This window comes from Macrobrachium nipponense, chromosome 1 (genome assembly GCF_015104395.2).
Source record: "Macrobrachium nipponense isolate FS-2020 chromosome 1, ASM1510439v2, whole genome shotgun sequence".
Lineage (NCBI taxonomy): Eukaryota > Metazoa > Arthropoda > Malacostraca > Decapoda > Palaemonidae > Macrobrachium > Macrobrachium nipponense.
Window position 1 is genome coordinate 485,673 of NC_087200.1, and position 12,768 is coordinate 498,440.

Genomic DNA, 12,768 nt, shown 5'->3' on the forward strand with positions numbered 1-12,768 from the left:
AGATTAAGTCAGTAACAGGAATTTTGTGTTTTACTTAAAGTATAGAACATCATCAAGCTTCAGCAACAGCATACCATTAGTGCATGCAAGGATTACTTTAGGAATGGCCCTCCCATACAGCATCCAAGGCCATTGCACTCACGTTACCCAGTAGACCTGTCTTCTGTGTTGGTTGAAAGCAAAACCATGTACAACCCAACCTCTAATGTCTTCTGTGTTGGTTGAAAGCAAAACCATGTACACCCCAACCTCTAACAACTGGCATTCTTGGGACCACACCACTGTGAATTGGCAAGCTGACACTTTTAGGACATGTAGAGGTTACCAATAAGAAGTAAATCCCAAAGTCTAAAAAATTCCCATGAAGCTTTTTCGAGTTATTGAAAGAAAATGGCGGCCATATTGGATTTATAACTTTTTCTTAGTGTTTGCTTAATAGAGGTTAATAGGTTGTGTTGACAGGTTGCAAATTGACTGATTCTTTTAAGAAGTCACAGGATTTGATTTCGTTAAAATTTTTGCCGTTAAACTTACGCGAGCGAAGCTATTTTATATTCTATTGATGATAAGAGTACAAATTTTCAGCAAGGAATACATCTACTGTACTCAAACTTTTAAAAATCCATCAGTCAATATCAGATTCATCTTCAATACAAGTCAGCTGCTGACACCAAAATCAGCTAGTATCTAGAATTATTACTTCTGTAGTTATCATTGTTTTTGTGAAACTGTTACCCCAAAATTTTTTTTGGCTACCTAAGCAAGTAGGAACTATAACACCGAGAGAAAGAAATACGCAATGTATTGTTATTTTTTCTGCCAACATTTTTAGATTTTTAGAAAAATCTAAAAGTACCTAGATTAACCTTTTAAAAAGTATTTATTATTAATTAATTTCATGAAAGAACAAAATATCAATCAGTACTCCTAGACATTTATTTTCTGTGCAGGTGCATGAAATTAGTATGTAAGCAGATTTAGACATAAGAAGAGAAATTAAGATATGTAAAAGTGCCAGTGTATTTTATGCCAACCCTCTGGGAACAATTGTCCTGTAGAAACTGTGCAAGTAACAAAAGGCTTGAATAAGATAACTAAATGTAACAATGGAAAAAGACAGAGTAATAGAACATTTGAAAGATCAGACCAATAAAATGTGGGAAGATCTTCATTTCAAGACACAATGCCTATTTTGTGCAGAAACTATCTCTGCAAATATGATATTGTTATGATACAATAAAGTTTGTTCATACTTACCTGGCAGATATATATATAGCTGTATTTTCTGAAGTCCGACAGAATTTAAAAAACTTCCGACACACGCAGTGGTCGGCCAGGTGGTTAGTACCCATTCCCGCCGCTGGGAGGCGGGTATCAGGAACCATTCCTATTTTCTATTCATAATTTTTATTTCCACTGTCCCCTGAGGGGAGGTGGGTGGGTACTTGATTATATATATCTGCCAGGTAAGTATGAACAAACTTTATTGTATCATAGCAATATCATTTTGTTCATGAAACTTACCTGTCAGATATATATATAGCTGAATCCCACCTTTGGGAGGTGGAAGGGACAGAATAGAAGGATTTGGGAAAACAAATTGCATGCAGATGATTTACATCTTGGTTCCACCTGTTTAGCATAGCTGGCTTATCTTTCGTGGTTACTGCCACGTAAGTCTGCTTGTGCTACTAGAGTTGCCAGCGAGGTAGAGACCTATATAGCTGGTGCACTCCAGATGATCTGTCAACAGGGGCGAGACCACGACGTGACTAGACCATATTGACCATACCATGAGGGCTAAGAAGTAAAATAAATATATATATATATATATCACCACCTGACCAACCTAGCCAAAGTTAAGGTGTTTTAACTAAGGCTTAAGAGTTAAGAAGTCGCCGTTGTCGGCGACTCAACAACTAAATTAAGAGCTCTTCCTAACCATTTTCTACAGGATAGGATGAGTGGTACTTCTTGCCCCCAAAATTGTGTCTGCAGACACGTATGGCCCTAGCAAGCAGCAGATCTCATATGCCATCTTCACATCTCGCAGGGAGTGTGAAGTGAACACAAAGAGTTGCTTCTCTAAAACATGGTACTCAGGATGTTGCTGAGTGCCATGCTCTGTTGAAATGCTTCCGAGCCGCGCCCTCACCTCGTGAGCATTCAGATAAAAAGATTTCAAATCTTTGTGCAAACACAATGAAGGAGCATTTGAAAGAACTCCTTAACACTAAAGCCAGGATGTTCTTCGATATGGGCAAGTCTGGTCTTTTTCGGAACACTGCAGATTGCCCGAATGACTTCGACTTTCTTGAGTTTTATGTAGATAAAACTTGAGAGACCCGACAGGGCACAGGACTCTCTCTGGCTCCTGCCCACTAACTTGTGCCATCCTTGCTTCCAGCTCCTGGGCCCAAGGAAAAAACGGGTTTCCATTCTTAGGCCACAACGGAAGGCTTAGAGAGCACACCGCCTTGTGTTCTTTAAAGCCAAAACTTGTGACGATGGCTTAAAATCTCACTAACCCTCTTTGTCGTATCTAGGGTGGTTTGAAGAAGGCCTTCCTGATCACATGCAAGAAGTTAACAGGTAGGAGAGGTTCGAATGCTTTGACATCAAGAACTTCAGACTACGTCTAAGTTCCATATTGAAAGCTTCGATCTGGACAATGCACAGTCAGTCCGTCTGTACTAAAGTCAAGTGATCCGACCACGTTGACCAGTCAGACGAATCAAGGACAGCAAGGCTGTACCCTGAAGACCATAAGGCACTATTCTTCGCTGAAGGATGAGTGTGCTGGACTGCCTGGGCGATTCAATCTAAGCAAACCTGAGGGGTGTATCAACGCAACCCAACGTCGTCAGTGAATCAACTCCTGAGCAACTCCTGACTCGAGCTTCTGGTGCCAGGAGAAAGGAGCGAGGAGCAAAAAGGCGATTCAGTCCCGAAGGAAGAATGCCTGACAGTCCAACCTGGTCTCATGTTACACGATCATCGGGGGTGTATAAAACGCAACCGACTTCGTCAACAAGAAACTCAGGGCTACTATATGTCGCCTGATCTCGCACGAGTGTCTGACTCCGAGAAAACAGGTGAGACAAAAAGTAGATGGTGAGCGAGTTTCGAGATTCCACAGAACTCAAAGATCGTGAAGGGCTTTGTTGTTTGACAGAAGCAAATCTCTGAGCCCAAAGGCCGTCAACAACATATTTGCGTATTCTTTAATAGTTGTGACTGCCAGCTTATTCCCATTCTTCAGACGGAAAGGGAAGACGGTAATCTTATTCCTGTCAACATCTCGATAGTCTGAACGTAGTCAGAACTCAGAGCGGAGAGGTTATAGGTACCTTTCGAGTTAGAGTAGACCGACTCTTTCGGGAAAAGTCCTTGAAAAGTGAACTAAGGAAGGACGTGACCTCTGTTAATACCAGGATCCTGAAGGCCGGCCAACATGGGGCGATCAGCGTCATTGTCGCTCCCTGTGACGTCATAAATCATCTTATTACATTTCCTAATCGATTGAAAAGGGGAAAAAGAAACTAAACATCCATCCCCGTTCAATATCATATTATGGCGTTTAATGGTACCGATCCCGAATCGAGAAAAAGGGAGCAGAGAGGAAGAAGCCTCTTCGTCCTCAACATATCGAAGAGAAGAATGAAAGGGAAAGGGCGTCCCTAGTCTCCACAACTCAAACATACTTCTAAAGAAAGATTCCACTCGGAAGTCAGTAGTTGCTGCCAGTCGATCGAGACGATTCGTACGGAACTTTTGCAATCCTGGTAACGAACCTCTAGGAGGATCGTTACATTCTACGCCTGTTGTTATAATAAGATCTTTCTCCGTAAACTCGAACAGGGACCGAGAGAAAGATACTTCTTAAGATATGAGAGAGCTGTGGAATATCAGAGTTGATCTGGACCATTGGTTCCAAAAACTCGTTTCGAGGACTGGAGGGACGACCGAATTGCTTCTACTTCTTTCAGATTAAGATCCAGGACATCTGAAACCCTATCCAGATGTCCGGCACCTTCTCTCTATTCACCTCAGGGTGATAGACGCACTGAGAGATGTTCAGAATCATTCCTAGATCTTGAATAATATTTCAGTTTCCCGGTAGGATTAAAAACTGTGGTCTGAATAGCAGTCTATTCAGGGCAAAAAAACACACTTTTCTTCAGGAAGGAAATGGTCCCCAGCAAGCTCATCCATTCCCTCCCGAGCATGCTTACTTCCCTAATAAGGCTGCGCTTTGCCTAAGCAGAGCATATAAAAGTGCAATGTTGCGGTAGACTCGTAGTTCTATACCGTGCGGTAACGAGCACCGAAAGGATAAGAGATATCTCTGTTGAACATAGTAAAGGCAAAACGAATGCAATGTTTATTCATTCACGTAAGAAATCCCCTAAATCTTAGGCTAAAGTCCGTGATTGTAGGACAGAGATACAGTTAGTCAGTCATCCCACAGGAGAGACGTAACCGCCAGCCACAAGAAGATTACGGTTAGGTCAGTCAATCCCGCAAGGAGAGAGAGACCGTAACCTATCGCGCATGACAGCGGGCACGAGCTGGTACTGGCTTGGTTGGACTGGAGGACAGACACGGCAGCAGCCAGCAGCTTACGAACGTCGTCTCTTAACTTTATGTCTGGGTTGCCAGCTACCCTATTCTACGAAGAAATAGGTCCGTTATTTTTGAGCAGAAAGAGACTCTCAGCTGGTATATTTAAGCGAAACAGAAAACGCTAAATATATAGATGCGTTTGTGTCGTCAGAACACTACCATACAACGGTAAAAGATAATCGGAAACTCCTGGAAGGCTGCAGGGAGTAACGATTAAAATGTCCTTTAAAATAATAGGAACAATAAAGACCTCATCCGGTTGCCACCGAAGAGGTAACTACAGCAAGCGTATATGACTTGAACCAACCAGGTAGTAAAAATAACGCAAGGCAAAATATGATATATTACAATAAAGTTTGTTCATACTTACCTGGCAGACATATATATAGCTGAATTCGGAAATACAGCTACATACATATTCTGGATAGGCAAGTTTCATGAACAAAACTTAGAGAATCGAAGCAGACAGCTCAAGCTTCTTATGTTACTGGACATATAAAGCGTTCATTGACGTAGTCTACAAGTCTATTTCTTGTACGAGTCTGCGAATGATGAATAAGAGCTCTTCCGAATCGTGTCAACAAGAGCTTATCCGCTTACGCAATATAAAGTTAATGAGATGCTTGTCAATGAGAACTAACCCATTTACGGGACAAAGAGATATTTTGTCAATGAGGGGGATACCCCCTTACTTGACAAAACGATAGTATATTGTCAATGGGGGAAAATCACCGAATTGACAAAACGTAATTCAGGAAGTCGAGCATAAATTATTTTATTTTCCCGAATTCCCGTATCAATCGAGGAAGGGGGCAAGAATCCTGATAAGAGACTGGGCTTTCAGCAGGTAGGACCCAATGTTCAACTTCGGCAGCATAGTCCCGAACTTAGGAACTAACAAAATCTATCATCTGAAAAGCCCTTTCAGATGGACTAAAAAGCTTGCAACTTAAATTACTGGCAGTATGGCAAAGGAAGTCCTGTCGTTGCGCTTTCCTTGAAGAGCGTCCCTCCTGATGAGTGCTTTTGCAAGAATCCTACCTAAAGTAGTCGAGCGTCATGGACGTGTAGGACGTCGAGCTTTTACATAACCCGTAACTGCCTTATCAAACAAAGTTCTTGACTGCGGTTAGAGCAACGAGATCTTCCCTTGAGCTTTCCTTAACTCCATCCACCTATGCAAAAAGCAATATTATTACATGGACCTTTGATTCACGAAACCCGACGTCTTGCTGGGTTTCGAAGAAGAAGTTGTGTGTTCACTTTAAGCTTCTCCGAAGCACTGCCTACTTCACATTCTTTGCAGGTGAGGTAGAAGGTATCACGAAGGTAGAGGTAAAAATTCTTTAGGCCCAAATCTGAAACAAGAGATTGAAGAGTTCAACAGAAACGTTCAGCCAGGCGACACCACCTGGGGTGCTTCGCTCGGCGTCCACTGGCGCCGGCGCTCGGCGTCCACTGGAGCGCGCTCGGCGTCCACGGAGCTGGCGCGCGGCTCGGCGTCCTCCACTGCGCGCGCTTGGCGTCCACTGGCGCGCGCTTGGCGTGCACCCGCGCGCGCCTGGAGTCCATCCGAGCGTCCCGTCCAAGTCGAGAGGGAACGCCTTCTTATTATGACAGTAAAAAAGCTTGGGCGTCCGCTCTCAAAAGCCTTCCTGCTACTATGACTTCTTTTACGTATTTCTCGGTGGAAAGACGGACACGAGTTCAGGCGACGTTCGCCTTCTTACTTCTCACTGAAACGCATAACGAGAGAGAGAGAGAGAGAGAGGACGTGAAGCGTCCTCTTCTATAAAGCTTCTATTTAGAGGGCGCGAGTCCTTCCAAAAGCTCCAACCCCTGCACGGGGAGGACGCTTCGGAGGACGAGAAGCAATCCTTCAGGATTCGTGCACGCGCACTCACTTTGGCAGTCTGGGGATTTTCATCAGGGAAACTGCCGAAGGCACGCCAGATCGGTGGGGGATCCTTGTAACCCTCCTTAGGCTTATCGACATGCTCCCTCCCCGGGTCCTGGGCGTCAAACAGAGGTCCAGGCTAGAGGCGAAAACGAGGCCGATCTGACGCACCCACTCCACTACACAAGGGGTATCACTGCACTTCTGCACTTCACTTTTACTCTCTAAAGCAAGCACTTTCGATTCTAAGATACGAATCGAAAGAGTATCAAAGAAAGGGCAATTCCTCTACAGACACTGTTTAGGGCCCGAAGGCAACACTACAGGGTTAGGAGTAACAATTACAGAAGTAGCACTCTTCACAGCAATGAAGGAGAGCGAGCACCTCTCGTAGACATATTCATAGCCCGTAGGCCATACTACAGGGTTAGGCAAAATAAAGTCTACAGAAAGGTTAGCAGGTTCACTACCCTGACTTTTGTTACTGATTAATTGCGTACATACGAATCATACGTCTTCCTTACGGAATTAGACATGTTTACTGATTAATTGCGTACATACAAATCATACGTCTTCCTTACGGAATAGACAAAGTCTCACACTCCTTACATGACAAATCTCAACAAAGAAGCAAGACCTAAACCCCTCGTACATACCAAGTGCGGGTCTACCGAAGCTTTCGGTAGCCACACCCTATCTTTGCAGACAACCCCGTCTGAAACTAGCCTAACTAGATTCAGATATTTTATGCAAAAATGAATCAAATTCAAATAAATTTAAGATAGCGTATACCTAGCCACAAATCCAAGTAAATAAATCAAAAGACAATTAGGATACTTAGCGGCAATGAAGTTTCCAAAATACTAAGACGGAGGTACTGAAAACAGGTGTTTTCAGCACCGGCGACAGAAAAATTATGAATAGAAAAATAGGGAATGGTTCCTGATACCCGCCTCCCAGCGGCGGGAATGGGTACTAACCACCTGGCCGACCACTGCGTGTGTCGGAAGTTTTTTAAATTCTGTCGGACTTCAGAAAATACAGCTATATATATATCTGACAGGTAAGTTTCATGAACAAAATTAAGAAATTTAGGAAGACATATCCACATAAGTACAGCTTAGTAGAAATGCTGGAAATAGTCAATAGCATTAAAAGTGATGCTGAAATACGAGATGATGACTGGGGTAGGGAAATCCTATCTCAGCTAGCCAATGTTACTGACCCTGTTGCAGTAGAGGGTCGATATCATTGTACATGTTATAGATATTTTTTTAGGACCTAATTGCTCCACAGCAGGAACTAGTGAACAACAAGTCCGAAGGCCAGATAATTATAAATCAAGATCTTTCTGGAGACTGTGTGAGTATTTTGAGCAGAATGATGAGTATCAGTACTGTTTGGATGAATTGATGTCCATTATGAACAACTTTGAAGGAATAAGTACTGTATGTATATAGTAAGAAACTCCTTAACATGGAACTTGAAGAACAATTTAGTAATCAAATAACTATAACTGATATCAGTGGAAAGAATGGAGTTGCCTATTTCACTCACTGTGCAAAGGACATTCTCTATGATGAGTGGTATGCCCAGAGGACGAGCGATCCTTCTGATGAGGTTAAACAAATCATTTCAACTGTTGCAGAGAAATTTCGAAATGATATTTGTTTATGCCTTTATGAGTGTCATTTGTTTCCCTCTGCAGATCATGTAATATCAGGGGTGTTGTAGATACTTCTTCAATACCACTAGCCACCTGCCTTCTTATAATAAATTACTGTACGTACAAGCTTAGAGTATCATTGCAGGTAGAGGGTTTCATTTCAGGTAATAATTACCCATAAGCCACATTCATCTTTTTGAATAAGAAGAAAAATCCAGCCTCCTGTGTAGAATAACACATCCCCACCCATGCACAATATCCTTAAAAACTAACGCAGTCTACTAGTTATGATGCCATGTCTGAGGATGTCCCAGCAGTTATATTGGGATGACTACTCAGTGGCTCTCTATGACACCTACGAATATCAGGAAGCCCCCTACAATAACCTACTCATAAAATCACCTATTTCATCAGATTTGTGTCAAAAGTATTACTAAATAGTAATTTACAACAGCAAAATAGCAAAGTTTGTTTGTATACTAAATGACAATTATTGATATTTGCCTTTGTTATCTATCAAAGTTTTTTTTACTAATCTTTTATCCTATATAATTATTCTCATTGAATATTGCAGATGACAGCATTCTTTCCTTAGTTATATATTCTTATACAGACTTGTACATATACTGGATTAAATGTAGGGTTGAACCGAGTTCCCAAAAACTACAAATTATTGTGTTCTTGCAATAGTCCACTAACAAGAAATTATAACTTTTTTGAAGTCTTACCTCATTATCAAGTAGGGTTTTGGTGTATACACAATCCAACTCCACACAAGAACATAAAATTTTACAGAAATAATGCAGACCAAAAGTTTTTGCAAATTTCTAACTACTCCCAGGAACCCTAAACAGAGGATAGGTTTTTAAAATGGACAAACTTTGTCGCTCCTGACAAGAATATTAAATGTTTGAATATTTATAAGTTAATAACTGTCAATAAAAAAATCAATTATACCATACTCTTAATTATGTACTTCTAAAACTAATGCCAACTCAACATTAATATTACTTACATATAATAGTGGCTGACTGTCTTACTGGATAGGTTTTCAGTCATTGCCTTCACACCTTGGACATAACTTAGAAGCGCAACAAAGACAAAAAGAGCACACAAAAGGTCAGCCCTACCAACGATACCCGAAACCTGTAATAAGATTTGCCACAGTAATAAATCATAAAATAAAAATTACTTGGTTCTCCTGATGTTTTTGTACAGGTAGACCTTCACTAATCCACTGCCTGTAATCCAAGCCCTTTACTAAATAAAGAGCCAGGTTAACTTTCTAGGCCATCATACTTCAAAGTTTCCAAAGTTACCACACACCATTTTGAATACAATAGATCTGTTTGCCTGTTGGAGAACTGTTGCACTCTCTTGTAAACACACAAAAGATCACTACAGTACTTGTTCTCCAGTTTTTTATACAATTTACCCTTAATTAACCCTAGTTATGACTTCAGTGATTAAGCAAATATATCCCATGCTGTGAAAATAAAAAAAATGTGTGGTACATCTAAACTGCAGTACAAAAGGCTAGGTTACATTACTGATCAAAACATTAGGCTATGATTAACAAATCAAAATAATTATTCATAAAAGTCTTTAAAATATAAGATAGAACATAACATAAAATTTTCCATTTGAATGAATACTGTTAATAGTGGGGCAGCTAGGAAGAGGAGTGAAGTCATCTGATTAAAACAATGGATGGACAAAAGAAAAAATCATTATCTCTCATGGAGACTCATTAATATGCATTTCAAATTCAATGAAAAAGTAATTAATAATTTACAGTAGAAAAAAAAATTTTGATGTAGGAAAAACCTACTTTTGGTAACCGCTGAAAGTCTTCAAAGGAGTTACACTCTCATGGTATCCACCCCAGGGGTCCATAAGAGAGACCAACCACTCTCAATGAATTCTCTTATAGTTTGTCTCTGCCACAATAGTGCTTGTTGGCACAGTACTAGAATATAAAGGACACAAGACAAGAGGGTCCTATATCTTGTCAACAGCAACTACCTCGGCTTTCCCTTCATCCTACTCATCCTGCTCACGCACGTGACAACAGTGTGTATGTTAGCCATATTCATCAATACACACCAGGTCTGTGCAAGATAAATGTTCATCCCAGTACCATGCCTTTTTGTCAGGGAAACTGGGTGGGTTTAAGGACTCTTAGCAGCTACCAAAAATAGGTTTTCCCATGTCAAAACCTGTTTTTGATAGTGTTGCTGCTTTTTCATCCTCAAAGGAGCTTACAAAAGAAACTGACATGTGACAAAAATGGTTAAGCTCTTAAATTCCAACCACCCAGAAAATATTTTGGTCTGAGGTATAGTCACAGGTTATAAACTACTGTATTTTTTCATTCTTGATACCCCATTTGGGTTAGGCAATACAGAACAGGAAACAACATGCAAACTTATATATGTAGTATTATTCTTTGTGGTTGCAAGGTGAATTAGAACTGCTGCTGGGTCTGGCTGTAGGATTATTGGACCTTCCTTGACAAAATTTCAGCAAACGATGAGAAATCGGATAAAGCTAAGGTAATATCCGGTGTGCCACAAGGTACGGTGTTAGCTGCATTACTGTTTGTTATTATGATTGCAGACATAGACAGTAATGTTAAGGACTCGGTAGTGAGTAGTTTCGCCAATGACACAAGAATAAATAGAGAAATTACTTGTGACGAAGATAGGAACGCGCTACAAAGAGACCTTAACAGAGTATATAATTGGGCAGAGGTAAATAGGATGGTATTTAACTCTGATAAATTTGAATCAATAAATTATGGAGACAGAGAAGGAAAGTTATATGCATATAGGGGACCTAATACTGAGACAATCACAAATAAGGAAGCAGTTAAAGACCTTGGTGTGATGTTGAATAGGAACATGTTATGCAATGATCAAATAGCAATTCTATTGGCAAAATGTAAAGCAAAAATGGGAATGTTGTTACGGCACTTCAAAACAAGAAAAGCTGAAAACATGATTATGCTTTATAAAACATATGTTCGTAGTCCACTTGAATATTGCAATATGATATGGTACCCACACTATCAAAAGGATATTGCACAAATAGAGAGTGTACAAAGATCCTTTACAGCTAGAATAGAAGAAGTTAAGGATCTTGACTACTGGGAAAGACTACAATCCTTAAAATTATATAGTCTAGAAAGGAGGAGAGAACGCTACATGATAATTCAGGCATGGAAACAGATAGAAGAAATTGCCGAAAACATCATGGAGCTAAAAAAATCAGAAAGAGCAAACAGAGGTAGATTAACAGTGCCCAAAACTATTCCAGGAAAAATAAGGAAAGCACACAGGACATTAATCCACTACGCACCAGCATCGACAATGCAGGGTCTATTTAGTCCGTTGCCAGCTCATCTGAGGAATATATCAGGAGTGAGCGTAGATGTGTTTAAGAATAAGCTCGACAAATATCTAAGCTGCATCCCAGACCATCCAAGACTGGAAGATGCAAAATATACCGGAAGATGCACTAGCAACTCTCTTGTAGACATTAGAGGTGCCTCACACTGAGGGACCTGGGGGAAGCCGAACAAGATGTAAGGTCTGTAAGGTCTGTAAGGCCCGGTTTCAGGCGAATCATGTCAGGGTTAAGATGGCGAGGCATTAAGTGAGCTACGTTGGTCGAGTATTGTTTCCTATAGCGACCAAAGGGAGGTGGAAGAAACTTGAAAGTCCTTGATGCCTGCAGTGAATCATCCCTGTCTGACACCAGTTTGTTTATCTTGTGTAACACTGATTGTGCATATTGCAACAGTGGTAGCTCTATTGACATCTTCGGATATTGTCTGGCCCCCAGTAGGCCTCTATACATGTCGGCACCATTGTTGATTGCGGTTGCATTCTACCTTCCAGGTTATTGAACTCTCTAATGAGCCCAACTACCTCTGCAAAGGAAGATAGAGACTCTTGTGTCTCTCTTTCTTCGTGCTCTGTATGAGGTGTTGAAGTAGTCTTGTCCATATCCTCCCTGCTTCCTGCTACACTTGACAATGCAGCTCTTGTGATGGAGGGTTCTCCATGTTCTCCTGCCCTTGATGAAGTTGGGCCAAGCCTATGTGACCCCTGGCCCGATTCTCGCGACGATCCACAAATTCTTCCATGTCCACGTTCATGTAACAGATCACGTATGTGCGCACCATGTCCATATCCATGTAACAGATCAAGTCCACGGACGTGTGAGGTGCTAGGGGTTCATTCCCAAGAGGGAGAACGCGACTGCTCCCTTGAAAGGAGCGTCTCCATTGATCCTTGCTACTCCTGGCTGAGACAAGCTTCGACCTCTTGCTCAGCACCCCCTGGTCCTTGCAACAACGAATAGGGATAGAGGTTGGTGAAGCTGGAGAAACAACTCTCTGCTCTACATCTTGCATATGTGCTGATGCGCGTCTGTGGGTAGGAGAGACACTCCTATCACTTTCCCAACTAAAACCATTGCAGACATCGTCCGGAGACACCAGATCCCGCAGGGAAGATGATGAAGCTAAGCTTCCTTGATGGACGGAAGACGAGGAAGAATTTCCTTCCCCCAT

General features: G+C 41.4%; 1 protein-coding gene across 3 annotated transcripts in view; it reads right to left on the bottom strand.

Annotated features, from left to right (window-relative positions):
• The window catches only part of LOC135219089 (protein O-mannosyl-transferase TMTC4-like), a 218,899-nt gene that overhangs the window by 132,909 nt on the left and 73,222 nt on the right, over positions 1-12,768 (bottom strand). For all 3 annotated transcript variants that reach the window (XM_064255522.1, XM_064255521.1, XM_064255523.1), the window contains exon 5: positions 9,205-9,335. In XM_064255522.1, the coding sequence (XP_064111592.1) occupies positions 9,205-9,335 (131 nt within the window). The remainder of the gene's footprint in view (positions 1-9,204; positions 9,336-12,768) is intronic.